Source organism: Palaemon carinicauda, chromosome 8 (genome assembly GCF_036898095.1).
Source record: "Palaemon carinicauda isolate YSFRI2023 chromosome 8, ASM3689809v2, whole genome shotgun sequence".
Taxonomy (NCBI): domain Eukaryota; kingdom Metazoa; phylum Arthropoda; class Malacostraca; order Decapoda; family Palaemonidae; genus Palaemon; species Palaemon carinicauda.
Window position 1 is genome coordinate 144,345,218 of NC_090732.1, and position 22,880 is coordinate 144,368,097.

Here is a 22,880-nt window from a genome sequence, read left to right on the forward strand (position 1 = left end):
CAGTACTCAATGTAAACACAGAACTCAATTTTCTCTCTGTCGTGCCACCGGCAAGACCTACTAATCGACGAACCCAAGACCACGCAACCCTCCTTGGACTTTAGGAAAGTTCTTGCTCTGTTCAAGGAGATGTTTCCTGATCAGTTTGTGTCTGCGGCTCCACGCTCTCCTCCGTCAGAGTTTGCTTTAGGCACGCAGTCATCAGCGCCTGCCTTTACGAAACTCGTCCTTGCCCGCTCGTCCAAGAGAGCTTTACGAGTTTTAGGAGATTGGATGCAGTCCAAAAAGAACCTTGGGAAGACAGCATTTACGTTTCCCCCTGCGAGACTCTCTTCCAGATCGAGCGTCTGGTATGCCACGGGAGAAGTTCTCGGCTTGGGAGTTCCTGCCTCTGCCCAGGGCGACTTCTCAAGTCTAGTAGACTCTCTCCGCAGGCTAGCCATGAGACGCTCTAAGATATGTTGGTCTCCTTCAGACTTAGACCATCTGTTGAAAGGAGTGTTTAGAGCCTTCGAGGTCTTTAACTTTTTGGACTGGTGTCTGGGAGCTTTGAGCAGGAAGATCTCCCCTTCTGACAAGGAAGCTTCCTTGCTCATTATGTCCTGCATGGACAAGGCCATACGTGACGGATCCAGTGAGCTTGCGGCTTCGTTCGTATCCGGGGTCCTCAAGAAACGGGAAAACCTTTGCTCTTTCCTGTCAGCTGGAGTAACACCGTGTCAGAGATCGGAACTTCTTTTTGCTCCTCTCTCAAAGTGCCTTTTCCCAGAGGACTTGATAAAGGAGATTGCTGCCTCCTTAATTCAGAAAGACACCCATGACCTGGTTGCGTCCTCTGCCCGCAAAGCCACCCCTTTGCCTACCTTGTCTAGACCCAGGATGGACACTCCAGCGTCCAGATTCATTCCGCCCTTTCGTGGCAGAGCCTCCAGCAGAGGAGGTGCTCGTGCCGAAGGGAGACGTGGGAAGAAAAAAGGTACCAAGTCCTTTAAAGGCAGAGTCTGACTGCCACCTTCTTCAGACAGCAGTGGGAGCCAGACTTAAGAACTTCTGGCAGACCTGGGAGAAAAGGGGCGCAGATGCACAATCTGTGAAGTTACTCAGAGAAGGGTACAAGATCCCGTTTGTACGCAAACCCCCTCTAGCAACGTCTCCCATCGATCTCTCTCCCAGGTACAGAGAGGAAGACAAGAGACTAGCTTTGAAGCAGGAGGTGTCTCTCTTACTAGAAAAGGGAGCGGTAGTCAAAGTCCGGGACCATCAATCCCCGGGCTTCTACAACCGTCTCTTCTTAGTGGTAAAGAAGACAGGAGGGTGGAGGCCGGTGCTAGACGTCAGTGCGCTGAATGTCTTTATCACAAAGCAGACGTTCGCCATGGAGACCACAAAGTCCGTTCTAGCAGCGGTCAGGAAGGAAGACTGGATGGTCTCTTTAGACTTAAGGGACGCGTACTTTCATGTCCCCATCCACCCAGAATCCCAACCTTTTCTGAGATTCGTTTACGAAAAGGTTGTCTACCAATTTCAAGCCCTGTGCTTTGGCCTAAGCACAGCTCCTCTTGTGTTTACGAGGCTGATGAGGAATATTGCCAAATTCCTGCATTTAGCAGATATCAGAGCCTCCCTCTATTTGGACGACTGGCTTCTAAGAGCTTCTTCCAGTCGTCGCTGTCTGAAGAATCTAAAGTGGACTCTAGATCTGATCAAGGAATTGGGTCTCCTGGTCAATATGGAAAAGTCCCAACTGGTCCCATCCCAAACTATAGTGTATTTAGGGATGGAGATTCACAGTCAAGCTTTTCGGGCTTTTCCGTCGGCCCCCAGAACAAGTCAAGCCCACGTATGCATCCAGAACATGCTAAAGAAGGAACGATGTTCAGTCAGACAGTGGATGAGTCTGATAGGGACGCTTTCATCCCTGGAACAGTTCGTTTCGTTAGGGAGACTACACCTCCGTCCCCTTCAATTTCACCTAGCTGTTTACTGGAAAAAGGACAAGACGCTAGAAGCGGTCTCGATCCCCATTTCCGAGAAGATGAAGTCATCACTGACTTGGTGGAAGGACAATATCAACCTCAGAGAGGGTCTGCCCCTGGCTGTTCAGACCCCCAACCACGTTCTCTTCTCGGACGCATCGGACACGGGCTGGGGTGCGACATTAGACGGTCGGGAATGCTCGGGAACTTGGAACTCGAATCAAAGAACGTTACATATCAACTGCAAGGAGCTACTGGCAGTTCATCTGGCCTTGAAAAGCTTCAAGTCCCTCCTTCAAGGCAAAGTGGTGGAGGTGAACTCGGACAACACCACGGCTTTGGCGTACATCTCCAAGCAAGGAGGGACCCATTCTATGACGTTGTACGAGATCGTAAGGGACCTCCTCACCTGGTCAAGAGATCTAAACCTTTCTCTAGTAACGAGGTTCATTCAAGGCAACATGAATGTCATGGCGGATTGCCTCAGTCGGAGGGGTCAAATCATTCCAACAGAATGGACCCTACACAAGGATGTGTGCAAGAGACTATGGGCCACATGGGGCCAACCTACCATAGATCTCTTTGCAACCTCGATGACCAAGAGGCTCCCAATATATTGCTCACCAATCCCGGACCCAGCAGCAGTTCATATAGATGCCTTTCTACTGGATTGGTCCCATCTAGACCTTTATGCATTCCCCCCGTTCAAGATTGTCAACAAGGTACTGCAGAAGTTCGCCTCTCACGAAGGGACAAGGTTGACGTTAGTTGCTCCCCTCTGGCCCACGAGAGAATGGTTCACCGAGGTACTTCAATGGCTGGTGGACGTTCCCAGAACTCTTCCTCTAAGAGTGGACCTTCTACGTCAGCCACACGTAAAGAAGGTACACCCAGGCCTCCACGCTCTTCGTCTGACTGCCTTCAGACTATCGAAAGACACTCTAGAGCTAGAGGCTTTTCGAAGGAGGCAGCCAGGGCGATTGCTAGAGCAAGGAGGACATCCACTCTTAGAGTCTACCAATCGAAGTGGGAAGTCTTCCGAAACTGGTGCAAGTCGGTATCAGTATCCTCGACCAGTACCTCTGTAACCCAAATAGCTGACTTCCTATTATACCTGAGGAAGGAAAGATCTCTTTCAGCTCCCACTATCAAAGGTTACAGAAGCATGTTGGCAGCAGTCTTCCGTCACAGAGGCTTAGATCTTTCCAACAACAAAGATCTACAGGACCTCCTTAAGTCTTTTGAGACCACGAAGGAGCGTCGTTTGGCTACACCTGGTTGGAATTTAGACGTGGTACTAAGATTCCTTATGTCAGACAGGTTCGAGCCACTACAATCAGCCTCCTTTAAAGATCTCACTTTAAAGACTCTTTTCCTGGTTTGCTTAGCAACAGCTAAAAGAGTCAGTGAGATTCACGCCTTCAGCAGGAACATCGGATTTTCATCTGAAACGGCTACTTGTTCTTTACAGCTTGGTTTTCTAGCCAAAAACGAGCTACCTTCTCGTCCTTGGCCGAAATCGTTCGATATTCCAAGCCTTTCAAATATGGTTGGAAATGAACTAGCAAGAGTCTTATACCCTGTTAGAGCTCTTAAGTTCTATTTAAGACGAACTAAACCTTTACGAGGACAATCAGAAGCTTTATGGTGTTCTATTAAGAAACCTTCTTTGCCTATGTCAAAGAATGCAGTTTCCTATTATATCAGACTGTTGATACGAGAAGCTCATTCCCATCTGAATGAGGAAGACCATGCTTTGCTGAAGGTAAGGACACATGAAGTTAGAGCTGTCGCAACTTCAGTGGCCTTTAAACAAAATAGATCTCTGCAGAGTATAATGGACGCAACCTATTGGAGAAGCAAGTCAGTGTTCGCGTCTTTTTATCTTAAAGATGTCCAGTCTCTTTACGAGAACTGCTACACCCTGGGACCATTCGTAGCAGCGAGTGCAGTAGTGGGTGAGGGCTCAACCACTACATTCCCCTAATTCCATAACCTTTTTTAATCTTATTCTCTTGAAATGTTTTTTATTGTTGTTTTTGGGTTGTCCGGAAGGCTAAGAAGCCTTTCGCATCCTGGTTGATTTGGCGGGTGGTCAAATTCTTTTCTTGAGAAGCGCCTAGATTAGAGGTTTTGATGAGGTCCTGTAGTATGGGTTGCAACCCTTGATACTTCAGATCCTAGGGGTCGCTCAGCATCCTAAGAGGATCGCGAGGCTCCGTAAGGAAGACGTACTTAAAAAGGCAGAGTAATTGTTCAAGTCGACTTCCTTACCAGGTACTTAATTATTTTGTTTGTTATTTTGAATAACTGCTAAAATGAAATACAATCCTTAGCTCATAATAATGTAAACAATTAATGCTGGTCTCTACCCATCCCCCTGGGTGTGAATCAGCTTATATAATCACCGGCTAAGTTTAATATTGAAAAATGTTATTTTGATAATAAAATAAATTTTTGAATATACTTACCCGGTGATTATATATTAAAGGACCCTCCATTCCTCCCCAATAGAGACCCAGTGGACCGAGGAGAAAATTGAGTTCTGTGTTTACATTGAGTACTGAGTACCTGCACGACAGATGGCGCTGTTGAAGTACACCCCCTACCTGCATAGCGATCGCTGGCGGATTTTGAGCGTAGAGTTTTTCTGTCGGGCAGCAGAGCTGACAGCTTATATAATCACCGGGTAAGTATATTCAAAAATTTATTTTATTATAAAAATAACATATTTCGAGGTGTTTGCTTAATGCAGTAAATTGGCTATCATAAATTTGTGAGTCAGTCAATTATATTATGAATTACTTTATATGAATACTGATTACACATCTGTATCTTATTTGTTTTATGGACTAATATAGACTAATATTTTACTTACATATTCACCCAGAAGATTGAATCATTTGACACTTCAGAACTGTTTGATGTGTTAATTTTCACAAGGCAGTTACTACTGATGGTATGAGTTTTTGCCTTGTATTGAAGTTAATGTCTTTCCATCTAAAACCAGCATTTTGCTATCACCCATTTCAATTGTAGCCTTACCCATACCCCTAACTAAAGCATATTTTTTATTCGATGACTGGTGATCTTTAAAAGGTCATAGAAAAATAATTTGATAAAGTTTGGAGGTTTATATGGTTTTTCTCCCATCCTTGACCCTCATAATTATGGAACACTTGGTCTTTAATCTGTGTAAAAGGGTTTTTGATGTGTTAATTTTTTTTATTTTGTCACATGATGAAAATAGTATTCCAGGGTGTCCTTTGGATTAAGGGATCATTTATAGCCCCTTATATTTTTTTTCCATTTATAACTTGTGATTTTGGTGTGTTAACATCTAGGAATGAATGCCGAGAGCATGACCTCCTCCAACGACTAACTGAGCACGAGATTGAACGAGAGCATGAAACTAGTACCCTGTTCCGTGCTGCCTCTCTCACCACAACGCTTCTTGACCTCTACATGAAGTCAACTTGTACCGAGTTCCTTACCGAAGCAATTTCTGACACCATACACAGGATCTTAGAAGCTAAACAGTCATGCGAGGTATTTGATAAAGTTTAGTTCACTAGATGAAGTATTGAATAAAACTCCATGTTCTTTTATTTTATGTGCAGTTAATTCAGCTGCTGTTTTTTCTCGTATACACTTCAGTGGTGACTTAAAATTTGTTTTGGCATTCTATAGTACTGTATGATTGGCATTTAATCTTGTTTTGATTTTGATTACAGCTCAACCCTACAAAAATGGACAACCCGATGGATGCGTGTGCGAATGCCGAATTTTTGTTGAAAGTTTTAGATGACATTACACAAAGTATCTTCTCATCTGCCTCAGCTTGTCCTATGTAAACATCCGTTTCTGTTTTTGATAGTTAAAATTACCCTAGAAAGATAATTTAATGCCATATTTTGATTTCTTCATCATACATCTTTTAATTGTTAAATAGAGTACTGTATTGATATAGTTTCTTAGATTCTGTTGTTTAATTAAATTTTTATTGAATACAGATAGTATTGAATTGTTTAATGGCATTGACATTAAATATGTTTTTACAGGCCTTTGAGATATATATGTGGTTGCTTGCAACGTAAAGTATCTGAGAAGTGGCCGGAAGATAGATTAGTGAAGACAAGAGTAGTATCAGGTTTCATTTTTCTGCGCTTGATTTGTCCGGCTATTCTCAATCCTCGACAGTTTAATTTGTTGCAAGGTTAGTGATATTTGATGTATTTCCAAAATGTTTTACATTGTTAAATATTTGATACGTATAATTCCCCATTTGTGAAAGAAATAGGCTCTAACCCTTTATGTGCTGACAGTTTATATGTAGGCCTATTATGGTATAGAATAATTTTGGTATCCAATTCTACTATCAGTAGACCCCCAGTGTTCATATACTGTTCAGTGATCCCTCGCCATATTGCGGTTCATTTAGTGCTCCCTCAGTACATCGCAAATTTATGAACATATTGTGTAAGTTAAAAATAGAGGGTTGGGCATGAATGTAAAGAGTTCTGTATGAGAAAGTGATTGAACCAACTGTGATGTATGGATCAAAGTTGTGGGGAATGAAAGTGACGGAGAGACAGAAATTGAATGTGTTTGAGATGAAGTGTACTAAGGAGTATGGCTGGTGTGTCTCGAGTAGATAGGGTTAGGAATGAAGTAGTGAGGGTGAGAACGGGTGTAAGAAATGAGTTAGCAGCTAGAGTGGATATGAATGTGTTAAGAGGTTGTTTGGCCATGTTGAGAGAATGGAAAATGGCTGTCTGCTAAAGAAGGGGATGAATGCAAGAGTTGATGGGGGAAGTACAAGAGGAAGGCCAAGGTTTGGGTGGATGGATGGAGTGATGGAAGCTCTGGGTGATAGGAGGATAGATGCGAGAGAGGCAAGAGAACGTGCTAGAAATTGGAATGAATGGCGAGCGATTGTGGCGCAGTTCCGGTAGGCCCTTCTGCCTCCTCCGGTGCCGTGGATGACCGTGTAGGTAGCAGCAGTAGGGGATTCAGCGTTATGAATCTTCATCTGTGGTGGATAATGTGGGAGGGTGGGCTTTGGCACCCTAGTAGTACCAGCCGAAACTCGGTTGAGTCCCTTGTCAGGCTGGCAGGAACGTAGAGAGGAGAGGTCCCCTTTTTTGTTTCATTTGTTTGATGTCGGCTACCTCCCAAAATTGGGTCAAGGTGCTTTGGTGTATGTATTGTGTAAATCTATATTGCAGACTCTTCTTTATATCGCTGTTTTCTTAGGGCAGGCAAGTTATATGTTTCATATCTTAATATTTTGGTATAAACAGTAATTTGTTCCAACACGAATACTTACCTCGAACTACTTTCTTAGGAGTCACTGGTGATCTCCTCTCCATCGACCAGAGTTTTGAGTAAGTTACCCCCCCCCACTCCGCGCTCTAAGTAGCCTTACCCCCGGCATCAAGAAATGTGCCCCGAGGGTAGGATTAAGGTAGGTCGCTTGCTTGCTGAGTCCGCATCCTCATTAAGTTCTCTGGTCGCGAGGCGTTCACAACCCTCGCTCTCGTATCTCTGTCGATCCTTTGTGTGCGTTCTGTGTCCCACGTGTTCCCAGCGTGGCAACTTGCGTTTTTCCAGTGTGCTTTCCCAAGTGTTCCTGTGCGTTCACCTTTCAACCGTGTGCTTACCCAGTGTTTTAATTGATTTCCTTAGTGCTTGTGTCGTGCGTTGTGTGCGTTATGGAGCAGATTCGCCGTTGTCCTGGGCCTAGAGCCGGGAAATCGTGTGGAGCGTTCCTCTCCAAGCCCGAAGTGGATCCTCACTCCCTTTGTTCCTCCTGTAGGGGAAAAGTTTGCTCGTCAGCAGATACGTGCCCCGAGTGTGTAGACTGGAGCGATATACAGTGGGTACGCTACGGTACCAAAAAGAGGAAATCAGCGAAACGTTCCCCCAGGAAAATTAGTGTTTTCTCGCCGATACCGTCACCCAGTGAGCGGTCCGACGGGGCCTCGGTTTCGCCATCCCCTACACAGAGTAGGAGACGAGGTAAGTCTAGTGTGGTGGATGAACAAGGCGTCCTATCCCAGGAGCCCAGTGTTAGTGCAGTGCCAATAGCGGGCCCCTTTAGGGCTAGTGAAGGACCCAGTAGTGCGTCCGGAGAGTCGGCCCTTGTGCTCGGGGGGCACGCTTCCTCCGATGACCCCTTGTGGGGTAGTAACGCGGTCTCAGTGTCACCGCCGCCCTCGTGGGCCTGTGCTTCTGGTTCCTCTTTAGGGGTAGACAACCAGAGGAAAGTTCGACCTTCAGGTAACGATGCCTGCGGTTGGAGGCTCCCGAAGACGCCGGGTAGGTCACCCCTGTGGATGGATGTGACCCTGGATCCCTGGCTCCCGGGTATGGAACGGTTTGAGTCGTTCCCAACCCTCCCCACAGAAGTTCCCATGACTTCCTCCAACCCTCGACCTCTGGCATTCAACGCCCGAAGAAGTCCCCCGCAGTCCCCGCTACCAACCGACACGTGGTGAACACAGTGTCGTCTGGCTCATCGGACGTCTATTCCTCGTCAGAGGAAGAGGTCAGGGTGAAACACCGCCGTCGGAGGGAGCGGTCCAGGAGTGAGCGTTCCCGGTCGAGGTCGCGCTCTCGTTATAGCAGGAAGCGCTCCCGCTCCCCGAGCCGTAAGTATAGGAGAAGTGTATCTCCCGGTGGCGCCTGGATCTACGTATCGTCGCGGGAATCGAAGGTGCTTCGTTCCCCGGACCACCAGTCCAGTGAGTGGTCCCCAAGACGGCCGCCCTCCAAGCACAGCCTTGACCCTCACGACCTGGCTCGCAGGAAAGACCTCTCGATAAAGCATAAGTCCTCGAGGCCTCCGGTTCACCCCGCCCAGCGGGGGGAAACACGCTTCTTACCAGGCAGCCAGGCCGAACCAGCCCAGCTGGTGCGGCCTTCAGGTCGGAAGGAACGGTTCCCGCTGTCGGGTCAGCCCACAGGAACCGCGCCCTCAGCACCCAGAGCCTTCGGGCGTACGAGAGTCCCCGCTGAACCAGCGGTGCCTACACTATCCCGAGCCCCTGGTGCGGTCTTACCCACAGATGAGGTCCAGTACCTCGGCAGGACGGCGCCCCTGGCCCCGAGGGCTAGGCGTCCAGTCGGCGTGCCCGGTAAACTGGCTCCCCCGCCCCAGGCCGAGACCTCAGCTGACGGGGGGGAAGGCTCCCCGACGGAAGACTCCGCCTACAGGAGAGTGGTTAGCCTGATCAGAAGGCACCACGAAATAGCTGAACCTGCAGCTACAGATGGAGATTCCTGGAGGTCGAGCCTGCTGAGAATCATGCAAACTCCCTCCCAACCTAAGTCATCCCTGGCACTCCCTCTGGCCTGAGATCTAGTTCTAGGGCAAGAGTACATTGACAAAGTGGTGGCCAGCAATGCCGAGGCTCCCAAGACCCAGAGTGCCTCTAAATTGCTGCAGGGCCTCAAAGCCCAAGGGAAGGTCTATGTGCCCGAAGGACGTCGCCCAGGTCCTTGTAAAGTGGAGACGGCCGTGGACATTCTGAGTCAAGGCGTCTCAGACGACAGAGCCTCTTCGACCCCAGTCTGTTTCTCACCAGCAGAGGCCTCCATGATGGAGGAGATGTCGCGAGACTTGGTTAACGTCTCCTCTTGGCTGGAGTGGTGGGCTTCCACGTTGGTGGGTGTTCAAGCCTCCTTCGACCCCGAGGACCCTGATCAGCAAGGCCTAATGAGGGACCTCATTACCTCCGGGGGTAAAACCCTCAAGTTCCTAACTTATCAGTCTCTCGCCCTTACAGCCAACTGGGTTCTCCGTAAGCGAGACACTGTTCTTACGAAAGTGTCTCGGAAGGTACCGGACAGGGAGGCGCGAGCAATTCGCAGTTTGCCCCTGTGGGGAGAGTCTCTGTTTCCTCTGAAAGAGCTAGAGACCTTAATGGGAAAGGTCTCGAAAAAGAAGGAGGCCAACGTCACCAGACCGGCAACTTCTAGGAGACCTACATACAAGAGGTCCGTCTCGGACAGCGCCGCGACGCCCCAAGCCTCTTCCAGCGCTACGAGGAGAGAGGCCCCCTCTTCCTCCTGGTCCTCAACACCGCAACCCTCCCGCAGGGGAGCTGCAGCACCCTCAAGCTCCTTCAGGTCGGGTTACTCCGCTTCTAGGAGAGGCAGATCAGGCCGCCCCTTTAGAAGAAGGTAGAGTGGGAAGCCCCCTATCCCCGCCCAAGCCTCGGGTTGAGGGATGCCTCAGACAACATTGGTAAGCATGGAAGGCTCAAGGGGTAGAGCCTTGGACAGTGTCCGTCCTAAGGGAGGGCTACAGACTCCCGTTCCTGACGAATCCACCCCCCTCTTATTCCGGCCAACCGGACGGAATGGCTAGCTCGCAAAGATCCGTTAAAGAGGACCGCCCTTCAAGAGGAGGTATCCTCCATGTTAGAAAAGGGCGCCATGGAAGAAGTTCCTCTCCCAGGGCCAGGTTTCTACAGTCGCCTGTTCCTGGTAGAGAAAGCGACGGGGGGTGGGGGGGGGTGGAGACCGGTTATAGATCTGTCAGCTTTCAACAAGTTCGTCAAGAAGACGGACTTCAAGATGGACACTCCAAAGTCAGTCCTGCTGTCCTTGAGAGAGAAACATTTTATGATGACCGTCGACCTCAAGGACACATACTTCCAAATTCCGATCCACCCCTCGAGTCGGAAGTTCCTCCGGGTGAAATGGGGTTCCCAGATCCTGCAATTCAGGACTCTTTGCTTCGCTCTGTCAACAGCGCCCCAGGTGTTCACGAGAGTCTTCACGACTGTCTCAGTGTGGGCTCACGAACGAGGCATCCGCCTTATCAGATACCTGGACGACTGGTTGCTCCTTTCCGCCTCAAAGGCCCTCTTGGAGGAACAAGGGAGAAGTCTCCTCCCGTTTTGCAGAGATCTGGGGATTGTCATCAACCCAAAGAAGTCAAATCTATCCCCATCCACCAGAATGAACTACTTGGGGATGACATTGGACACCATTCAAGGAAAAGTTTTCCCTTCGGAGGACAGGATAAGGAACCTCAGGCACATCATTCAGCCGTTCCTATCAGAACAACCCAGGAGAGCGAAAGACTGGCAGAGGCTGATAGGCCACCTGGTCTCATTGGAGAAACTAGTTCCCCAAGGGAGGATGAAGCTCAGATCCATCCAATGGAATCTCAAGAACCTCTGGTGCCAGACGGACTCACAACAAGTGCTAATTCCGGTCCTTCCAGACACAAGACCCTCCCTGGAATGGTGGCACTGCCAGTCGAACTCCCTCAAGGGGATGCCCTTCGGGACCAGCCCTCCAGAATTACTTCTGTTCACAGACGCCTCCAACCAAGGATGGGGAGTCCATCTCCTCGACGGAACAGCACGAGGTACCTGGTTGGAAGCGGAAAAGCAAAGTTGAAAGCAGTCCAGAAGGCGTGCTTACACTTTGCAAGTCTGCTAAAGGGAAACACCGTGGCGTTGATGTGCGACAATGCCACGGTAGTAGCATACATAAAGAAGCAGGGAGGCTTGAAATCGAGGGAGTTGTGCGATCTCACCTTAGAGATTCTGATTTGGGCAGAGGAAAATCACGTGTTGTTGTTAGCAAGGTTCATTCCTGGGAAGAAAAACGTTCTGGCCGACAGCCTCAGCAGAATGGGCCAGATAGTAGGGACAGAGTGGTCCCTTCTCCCAGAAGTAGCCAGGCTCATCATTCAGCGTTGGGGTTCCCCGGTGATGGACCTCTTTGCAACGAAACTCAACGCCCAACTCCCAGTCTATTGCTCCCCTGTACCAGACCCGAAAGCAGCCTTAGAAGACGCCTTTCAGCACAAGTGGGACAATCTGGATGTGTACGCTTTTCCCCCCTTCACGTTGATAAGACAGGTGCTCAACAGAGTAAGGGCCGCCCGAAACCTAAAGATGACTTTGGTAGCGCCCTGGTGGCCGGAGAGGGAGTGGTTCGCAGACCTAAAAGACCTAACGAGTCACCCGCCGTGGCCTCTACCCGCCAGGTCAGACCTTCTGCACCAGCCTCACTTTCTCAAGCTCCACGACAACCCACTCTCCCTTCGTCTCACGCCTGGAGACTATCCAGCGGCTCCTGAAGAAGGAAGGTTATTCTCCCTCCACGGCTAAGAGAATGTTTCTATACCTGAGAAAGTCGTCAGCCGCGATATACCAGGCAAAATGGGCCTCCTTCACGAAGTGGTGCTCTGAGAGGCACATCAGACCTCTTAAGGCCTCTGTCCCAGACATGACAGATTTTCTGGTGTTTCTTAGGGATAAAGTAGGAATGTCAATTCCAGCCTTAAAAGGGGTTCGGGCTGCCTTAGGCCAAGTCTTCCTTCTGAAGGGCATCGACCTGGGGGCCTCGAGACACATAGCGATGCTTGTCAAAAGCTTCGAGCAGTCTTGCCCCCCTCAGGCGAGGAGGGTGCCCCAGTGGGACTTAGCCAAGGTCCTGAAGATGCTGTGTCGTCCCCCCTTTGAACCCTTGAAAGATATCGTAGACAAAGATCTCGCCCTCAAGGCCGTCTTCTTGCTGGCCTTGGCGTCCGCTAAGAGAGTGGGAGAGATCCATGGACTGTCATCCGACGTCTCTCACTCAAAGGGGTGGAAAGAAGTATCCTTCAAGTTCGTGCCTTCTTTTGTGGCCAAGACTCAGAACCCAGCAGTCTGGGACCCGAGGTTTGAAGGTTTCTCTATTCCTGCCATCCCTAAGACAGGCAATGCAGAAGACTTAAAATTGTGCCCAGTGCGAACAATTAGGAAATACCTGGAAAGGACAGCGCATCTCCGACCAGGCATCAAGTGATGAAAACAAAAAATCAAAAGAAAAAAAATGTAAAAAATATGAAGTATAAAAACAAAAAAAACAAAAAATAAGCTAAGTTAGATTAAAATTTCCGTAGTGTAAGTTACGGTATGTTATCGCAGTCACCATCTCTACCTCCTCGCCGATCGTGTCTCCTCGTGCGTGTGTGTGTGTGTTTGCGCATACGCACACGAGTGTGTTTGTATCAATATTTGTTTTAGTTAATAAAGGAATTCAGATTCGCTGATATTGTTTTTTTTAGTTACATTTAACTGTCTTTCAACTCGTTAATGCTGTTAAAAATCATCTGTACAAAACACATTTTTGTTTAATCTCTCTCTCTCTCTCTCTCTCTCTCTCTCTCTCTCACCTCCTCTCTCCCTCCTCCCTCTCTCTCTCTCTCTCTCTCTCTCTCTCTCTCTCTCTCTCTCTCTCTCTCTCTCTCTCAGAAAAAATTAATAGACGTCTCTAACACTAACAGTGAAGAAGAACAAGAGAGAGAGAGAGAGAGAGTATTTATTTAAAGAACATGTTAACACCATGTCTACCTTCTCGCCGATCGTCCGTCTCCTCCTGGCGTAGCAAATCCTACACCTGCGTTGGCCTGTCTCTAAGGTAAAGTGGCAATAAAACACAATTTTTATTTATTATTTCTTTATAATTCTTTTTTACATGCTTCTTTCATATTATGCAGGTATGTTATTGTTATGTTTAATTATGTGTAACCATTTATTAAGGATTTATTATGGGTTTTTAGGCTGAGGAACGAATTAAATGAATTACCATGTATTCTTATGGGAAAATTCGTTTCTACATCCGAACATTTTCTACATCTGAAGTTGGTTGTGGAACGAATTAAATTCGTATGTAGAGGTACCACTTATGTGTATATATGTATAAATGGAAATATACTTTTATGCTGTTAAATACTTCTAACTTTAATTACTGTTGACAACGTATCCGTCGGTCTACGCCGTAAGGGAGTTGCCATTGTTTTGATACTACTCCCCTACCTTGTCGCCCTCCTCTGCGAGGTTGGTCGGTAGGTCCTCAACACTCCCGTGTGTTTGTTTCATTACTTGAATTAAAGTTTATAACAGTTCAGCTCTTTTTTCGGGGAATTCTCTGCCCCCCTTCCGAGGGAGAGCTTCCCCACTTCAGCAATCTTCCCTCTTTCGGGAAGAATTGCTGACAACTTGAGCTGGGGAAAAGCAAGTCTAAGGCTTGTTCCCTCCTTTGAGGGGAACTTCACTCTCTCGTTCGCGAGAGAGATTGTTACGCCTATGCTTTTTTCCCATTGAGCTGGGAGAAAGCTTGTCTTAGGTGATATTCTCCTTTGGGAGAGATTATTATGCTTACGCTTTTTTCCCATAGAGCTGCGAGAAAGCTTGTCTTAGGTGATGTCCTCCTTTGGGAGAACTTTCCTCTTGTTCGCGAGATAGTTGTTCAGTGACTAACATATGTCGTACACCTATGCCTGTTCCCCATAGGGCTGGAAGAAAGCTTGTTCTAGGCGATCTCCTTCGGGAGAAGTTTCCTCTCGTTTGTGAGAGAAACTTGTAGGAGTTAGCTGATCCACCAGGGCGGATCACGCTGAACCTTCTGGTTCCCGGGAAACTAGTTACCAAGAGTTCTACTCTTACGACAGAGTTTTCGGACTCTCGTCACGTGGAGTGTTCGTGCATGCGGCCAACTTGGCCCCAAGCGTGTGCACAACCAACTTGGAGCGCGCAAACCAACTCTCACGAGCGATCATCGTCGCACAGAGCGCCTCCCGACCAACTTGACGCGTGCGAATAACTTTCCACGTACGACGTTCTAGGCGCGCGCAATCAGCGCTATGTTGAAGCGTGCGACCAATCTCGGCGCACGGCTCCATCTTCGCGTGATCGGCCAGCACTGTGTTGGTCTCGTAGGCACGCCTATCCCAACAGGAGTTGGTGATGAGGTTCTTGTCCGCGCGAGTTCTTCCCCCCCCCCCCCCCCCCCCCCCCCCCCCCCCCCTCGGGATAGGGGATGGATCTTTCCTGTGTAGCGCGACTTGTTTACGTCACTCTGCACTCCCAGCTGATCATTATGTGAACTAGGCTGTTCTTGCCAGCACTGACCCTTTCGTTTTCGAAGGAACCACCGTCATCTTCCCTCCACCCTCCCACTTCTAGTGGTTGGATTACCAGACGGCTGGTGATATTTTCTTGTCAGCGAGAAACCCTCTTCTGCCTGGATGGAAATTAGCGGAGAACGAAAAATTCTTTTCATTCCAGTTCATTTCCCCTGGCAGGCCTTGCCTGATTTAGACGGTAGCATTCTTGCTAGGGAGAAAGCATTCGATGGCAATCCCTTCGGGTAAGCGGTTGATGGCAATATATGTCTGGTCTTGTTGAAGCAAATCCCCACAAACGAGACTTCACTCTTTTAGGGGAGACACTCGTTCCTGAGAAGTTTTACAGAACTTCAACGCATATTGTTAAAACTGCATAAGGGCCGTAAGCCTTCCCGAAGCTTGCGCTCTAGCCAAGACAAAACCGTGAGGTTATTGTCATAAACTCGGGTTCTACTGTCTGATTGAGTCAGCCGCTCCCGTCATTGTACCTTGGGTACAACGACTTACCGTTTTACATGGCAGGCTTCTGAGACTTTTTATTCTACCCTTACGGGGTTATTGTCCCGAATAATTAGTCCCGAAGGAACAGTGTTAGCTGACGTTTAAGAACAATAGCAACAGCGTGGGCAGCTTTTCATTACGTTTATGAACGTTTCAAACCCCGCCTTGAGGAAACCAGACATCCGTGTCTGTGTATGAATGCTGGCTAGCTTCCATAAAGAGGAGGGGCAAACCAAAGAAGAAATGAATGCTTCTATAACTGTATATTTTGTTTGGGCGCATGTGCGCTCTCATTCAAAAAAATATTACTGTTAGTCAACGATCAAAAATTCCTTGGGCAATAATTTTGCGATTCATCGCACCTGCATAGCAACCTGATTCGTTGCAAACATTTCCTGGAGGCAGAGATTACGCCTGCGCTAGTGCAGAGGGACAAGTACATATGCATGCAAGCCAGCTTTCTTGCAATTAGAACTCCGTTCTATTAAGTTGTATAGCTATATCCCTTACTGGAACTAGGTTATACAGTATATTACTTGGCTACTTTCCTGTAACCAGACATACGGCATTAATGTTTTTTTCTTCTTACAGGCATTTTTTCCTTTCTCCCGATTGGAAGTCTTAGTTTCCTACAATGACTCTGACAGGAAACTTCCAATAAGCATATCTGTCCCCTAGTAGGGAACATTCAATACTAATGCTATTTTACCGATCGGAGACGGAGAAGTACGAATGTTTTCAACGTTCTTCAACTGAGTTCCGGACACGACTTTTAAGTCGAGCTACGCATGTATGCTTGTTATTTTCACAGTTCAGTGCTACTACTATGTAGTAGACTTATGTGTAATACCCATCTAACAATAGATTGAAGATACATCTCAATCTCCTCTTGGGGTTGGTTGGATGCGTTCGGTAATTATCGTCCGGTCTCCTGTGTGGAAGGCGATCTCTATGGAGATTGGCTCTTATAACATAAGCTGTACTGACTAACTGGTTTACCGTTTGGTATCGGGCTTATTTGGCCAGTCATACAAGATTGGTGGCAGTTGGAGGGTGGACAGGCTCCTCCCCTTCATTGCAAGAACGTGCAAATAGTTTCACTTCGAGATGTGTTTATTGCTATGCAAACCCCCCCCCCTGGACGAACCATGGATGGTGGGTGGCAGATGAGAGCTTCTGCAAAGAGGCCTATCTACTCGTCTCCCCTCTGGATCTGATGCTCTCTTTAATGCATCAAAAAGAGGTGGTTTGGGGGCATATGCCACACCATTCCATCCTCATCCGTTGGCCCGATTCAGAAAGGTACCAGCATTCACCTCTCTTAGAGAACCATCTAGCAATAGGAAGACTCAGATGGACAGAGGACAGCTAGGTGCCCCCATCCGCTCGCGTGATTCTTGGTACAGGAATGTGCTTGCAGATAATCTGAACAGACCATTTACATAGTGGGCTAAGAGTGTCTTTGAATCATCTTGTATTCAACAATGTCTTAACTTTGTGAGGTCCCCAACTGTGGTCATGCTTGCAATGGCCCTGAAATTCAGGCTCCCGCTTGACCGTTCACCAGGCCCTCGAACAAGATGTATTCCAAGATCGATGGGGCAGCTTAGAGGTGTATGCTTTTTTCCCCCATTCGGTCTGGTGAGAAAGTCCTCAGCCAAGTCAGGATAAGCAAGATCTTATCAATGACTCCATTAGCTTTGCTATGCCATCCCGCAGAATGGTTCCAGGACCTTCTGCACCTCCTGACGGAGTTCCGAAGGATCTTTCTCCATGACACGATCTTCAAAGCATCCACATGCTAACATTTTCCTAAGCCGTAGCTTTGCTTCGACTTCACGCCTGGGACGGTTCAACATTACCTCTCTCAGAGAGGCCTTTTGTAACAAATTGTGGAAAAGAGGTCTAGGCACCTTAGACACTTTTCAGCGTTGGTCTTCCAGGCAAAGTGTTCGGTCCTTTGTGACTGATGTCGCGGAAGGGGATTCTCTCCCATCGATGCCTTTACTTATACACAGTTTGTGATAACTTGTTCCCCATTGGATCTCAACTTCCTCCTGGGAATGCGGTCGGGTCCTTCAGTCTCTGAAGGCCCCTCTCTACGAACCTTTATGCTAGGCAGCATATCGCTTCCTTATATGGAAGACGGCCCTTTCTACTCACTTGGGCTTTGACCAAGAGAGTTAATGTGTTGTTTGATGCATCTTCTGATGTTTCCTACTCTAGAAGACAGGGAGAAGTATTCCTCAACAGCGTTCCTGAGTTTATTGCCAAGACTCAAAATCCGAGTGTGCTGTACCCTAGGTGCAGCCCATTTCGGATAAAGTCTTCGTTCGGTAACCGAAGACCCATTAACTGGGTTTTACCCAGTGAGGAGTCTGTGGTGTTACTTTAAAAGAATGACACCAGCTCGCCTGTGTGTCGGCACTGTTGACCAGCACGGGGAAGGTCAAGAGGAGGACCTCAAGGATTTCCTTCCCCTCCGGGATTGGAAGGCTATTGAGGTTGATCTCAATCTAGACCCTCCTCCATCCTAAGACCCAGAGCTCGTAACGTCAGTGACGTTAGTACGTCCCTTGCGTTTAAGAAACAACTCTATGGCGCAGTTACTGTAAGTGGGCATGTGGAAGTGTCAATCGACCTTCACGGCCCACTACCTTCAAAGACGTAACCCACAGAAACATGGAGACCCTTTCCATCGGTCCTGTGGTGGTCGCACAACAAATGGTCTAAACACCTCAGGCTCCTTGATGGACAAGTAGCAGAGGGTTGAGGGCTGAGGTTACCTAGATTAGTCTGGGGTGAATGAGTAAGAATGACTGTCTGGTTTGTATCTATGCTGGAACAAATAACAAATTTGAAAGTAATTTGTATTTTTCCTAGTATACAAACCTGGAGCTATTTATACAAATTGGCCCGCCAACCTGTCCCCCGAGAAGTCCTGCCATAAAGCAAAATGGTTACTCAGCCGAGAGGTGTGAGTAAGCGGGGTAGCCAATCTTCCCACCCCCCCACCCGCTAACTAGCAGATGGGGTAGTTATCCCTCACTAAAATTATGGCTCGTCTTTCAGCGACGCCGAAAGTATACCCCTATAAATAGCTCCAGGTTTGTATACTAAGAAAAATACAAATTACTTACAAATTTGTCATTTTCACATTTTGAACTGTTCATTTCAACAGTACTCTGTATTTGGTAATTTGTAAATGTAAGTTTCAGGATTTGACATTTGTTCTTTGGTAATTATTAATACTGTACAGTATTATTGGCCAATTTTTAATGCAAAATTTCATATATCGACTTGCACTTTTAACATTGATCTTAATTGGTGATTTATAACTTTAGATTTCTTATTTTGACTCATTCGTTAATGATTTTTGTGGTTTAGAGATTTCATGTCAAATTTAGTATTTTCAAATTCATGGATAACGAGTTGACTATATGGGAAGGTTATTCAAATTACATAGGGATTTTCACAGTTGCTCACCTGTAGGGGTAAGGTTTTTAGGCATTCAACAGAATAACCAACCTTTTGGTTTCCCAAGCAACTTATTAGATTTGATTTATCTGGAATGTTTCTAAGTTGGTGCTCTGGCCAAATTTATTTCCAAAGTTCAAGTCACATGATTGCCAATGAGAATCATGCAGCCAGCTACATATGGAAAACTGGAACAGAGTCCATTACTACGTGTATATGATAAACCTGTGTAGAACTTCTAGTGAATCAAGGAAAAACTTTAAAAAAAAAAAACGTAAAAAAAGTAAAATAAACCCAAGATCTTGATGGCTTTTATCTGTATAAGAGAATGAGGGTGAGAGTATAATTCACTCAGCTGGTGCTAGGGCTATTTATAGCTATTATATTAATTATTTATGGATGCATCTGTCTCAGAGTACTGTATATAAGTCAATTTATAATCAAGATTTTTTATGGAAATTTCTTGAAGTCCAAGCTATATAGAGCTAATATTTGATAATTTATTTAAAATTTTCTTAAAACTGGATTTGCAATATGTGTGCAATAAAACTGTACCCATTTTTATGGTCGACCTATATTAGTTCTGACATTTTGCAGCTTATCTTTTAAGTATCAAATGCAAGAATAATATCCACTTTACTCCTTTTGCCCTACATTACTGTACAGTGTACATGAATTTCTAAGTCGTACAATTTTGATGAATTGCTCTACAGTACTGTAATTCACATGGAAGCTTATTAATGTAGGTATCTAGTTTGACATTTTGCAGCTTATCTTTTAAGTATCAAATGCAAGAATAATATCCACTTTACTCCTTTTGCCCTACATTACTGTACAGTGTACATGAATTTCTAAGTCGTACAATTTTGATGAATTGCTCTACAGTACTGTAATTCACATGGAAGCTTATTAATGTAGGTATCTAGTTTTTGTAAAATGATAGCAGGTTGTAAGGACTTTCTCACATTCAGTACATTTATAGAGAATGTATAAAGTCATTGAACCATTTAACGGCATAGGATGGGGTATAACTCTACATGTAGATTATATTTATTGATAACTATTCTTGTCACAAGAAATGTATGACTTCTATTTGCTACTTGGAACTAAAGTAGCCTGATTTAAAATGACAAAACACATCGGTATTGCTTTCAAGTTAGTGATAGAGATATTTGTTTTCCTTTACAGAACCACCACACCAAGTTGCTTCAAGATCATTGATCATGATAGCCAAGTGCCTACAGAATTTGGCTAACCTGGTAGAATTTGGTGGCAAGGAGCCTTACATGGAAGTAGTCAATCCTTTTATTCTCAAAAACAAGGAGCGAATGATTTCATATCTTGACATGTTGTCGGTAAGTTTTCTTGATATTTGCGTGAATATTTTGTATATGTATTTTGTTTAATTGTAAATGCTAGTCATTATAGTGCATTATTGTGGAATAATTATAAAGTAGCAAGTCAAATTTTTTACTACTACTACTACTACAACAACCCTATTTGGAAAAGCAGGATATTAAAAGTCCAAGCGCTCTAACAAGGAAAATATCCCAGTGAGGAATGGAAATAAGGAAAAACTACCGTATATACGAAAAATAATGAATAAAGAAAGTACATTATCTTGAGCTCAGTAACAACGTTTAGATAGATATATCATATAGAGCTTCTAGAATACTGTTTAGTATTAAGCCTTATGATGGAGAAGGCAAGACGATATTCAATGTTCCTCAGTAGAATAATGGGTGTAGTATGATTATTTCTCAGATGGGGTGCTATGGTTTACCAGTCCAATGCTAGACTTGCACATTTTGAACATGTCACATGAGGATTTAGGGGCACAGCAATCTTGTCTGTCTTTTTGTGAGGCTAGATTTGGTGCAGTAGCGGATTTAGCGTTATGAAGCTTCATCTGTGGTGGATAAGGGGGGAGGGTGGGCTGTGGCACCCTAGTAGTACCAGCCGAACTCGGTTGAGTTCCTTGTCTGGCTGGGAGGAAAGTAGAGAGAAAAGGTCCCCCCTTTTTTTTTTTTCATTAGTTTGATGTCGGCTACCCTTCAAAATTGGGGGAAGTGTCTTGGTATATGTATGTATGTATGTAGATTTGGTGCATGACCCTGGTCCAGGATAGTAACCCCAGTGTTACCACTCTTATTCTCTGGATCATACACAGTAGCATAAGTTTCCCGGTTGGTGGAATTTTGTATTTATTTAAGATTGACTTTGCTTGGTCTTTGTATCACTTCTTAGGGCTGCCAGGTTTATGGTGATTGTTACAATCTTCAAATTGTTACAGGTTCTTTTAATATCTGAACTTAACTACTACAACAACATCCAATGAAATATAGGAAATGAATATAACAAGAAACTCAGAAAAACACAACTCATTTATTCACAAACTTATAAAGAAAATCAATGTTGCTTTTTCAGTTAATTTAACTGACAAACCAAATCAATCAGAATATTAATGGAAAAGGGGAACAGTCAGTAAGGTAGAATGTTGAGTAGTTTTTTGCAGCTGTTGAGATGATACTGGTTGGGAGGCTTCAGGTTTGAGAACATTGCGGAAAGGAGGCTGAAGTTTAGGTGAAATTGGCAAGATGACTTCAGATTCAAAGACTTCACAGAAGGGTGGCATCAAGAAGGGACATCAAAGGTCTCCTCAAAGAGTTCAGTGATAGTGTAGAACTAAGGCCAGACTGCAGGCACTGTTGGCTGCTACTTGTTACAAGCAGGTAGGGCTGGCTTCTTCAATTTGTCTATTCAGCTGCAACAGGATTTTGGAGATGGGTATTTGTTGTCTGGAGGGAAGTTTGGAATTTGGTTTTGTCAGACTTTGGTCTTCTCTGGTCCGTATCTTGTCAGGATGTGGTTCCTATCTGGTTTGGACATAGTTCAACGTCCTATCTCCTCTAGACAGTCTCTTGTTGAAGTTTATATACTACTCACATACAGGCAGAGCTAATTACGATGGACAGTCGTCATTTTCATTTAAGGAATTTTTTTGACAATGCATCCTTATTGGTGTCTTCAAAAACACCCATTTTCATCCCGCCATAGAAGCTTCTAGACTAGGTTTCTGATGTAATCTGGAACTTATGTTAAGCCATAAAGCCAAAAGCGCAGGACTTTTGAACTGGTGATGACATTTTTTTATAAACAGATATCCCTTCCTTAGGTCTCAGTTTCTCTAAAAAATGCAAACTACTGATTAAAGTGATGACATCTTGGTCCAAACAAGACCCTTCCTTTATCGCTGCAGGCACTCATATAGGCTCGGTTTTTTCCAAAATACTGACGGCAGTGAGGTGAGATCACTGCTTTGACCAAACACTACGGTAGTCGAATCTTGTCTTGCTGCTCACACTTTTGAAATAAATACGTTTGTCCGTTTGAATAATGTATTCCTTCTGTAATAATGCATCCACCCATGGCAGTGACTATTTTGTAGTAATCCATTTAAGATGTGTTTTGGGACAAGTTCTTGAGGAAAACGAATCAAGTGACCAAGTCAGTAGAGTTAGTGTTTGGTGGGCATGGCTTCTATTCTTATGCATCCCATTTGTTCTATATGTTAAAATGAATCTGATTGATTCTGAGAAATATTTACGTGCAAGAAGGATGAACCTTACATCCGTTTTTTGTTAAACTGCCTGTAGATCCACACACTGCATCTGGCAAGGGGCATGATTGTTCAAGATCATCCAAGTGTGCTGAGTGCAGGTTGTGGCATCTTACGCTTTGAGGAGGAGGAAGAGAGCTTTACTCCTTCCTTCCGCTTTTGGAGTGCGTCTTCTACCACCACTCATTTGCTTAAGGCATTGCGTGGTACCGGGTGAGTACGCATCAGGAGCAAGGAGCACTTGGAGCTACGTCTGTGGTCTTGTCAGGCTTTGGAGATTTGCAGGGTTCTCTCGGTGTTTGTCTCGACCTATTGGGAGTTTGAGGCTTTTTCTCTATTTGCATACCACTGACGACAAGTTTAATGTAAGGAAGGCTTTGTCCTCTTT

At 45.7% G+C, this 22,880-nt stretch overlaps 1 protein-coding gene across 1 annotated transcript in view; it reads left to right on the forward strand.

The window, feature by feature from the left end:
• vap (RAS p21 protein activator vap) overlaps positions 1-22,880 on the forward strand; it is a 157,054-nt gene that overhangs the window by 114,342 nt on the left and 19,832 nt on the right. Inside the window, exons 14-17 of the mRNA XM_068379143.1 lie at positions 5,321-5,525; positions 5,711-5,826; positions 6,038-6,192; positions 20,062-20,228. Coding sequence (XP_068235244.1) covers positions 5,321-5,525; positions 5,711-5,826; positions 6,038-6,192; positions 20,062-20,228 — 643 coding nt within the window. The remainder of the gene's footprint in view (positions 1-5,320; positions 5,526-5,710; positions 5,827-6,037; positions 6,193-20,061; positions 20,229-22,880) is intronic.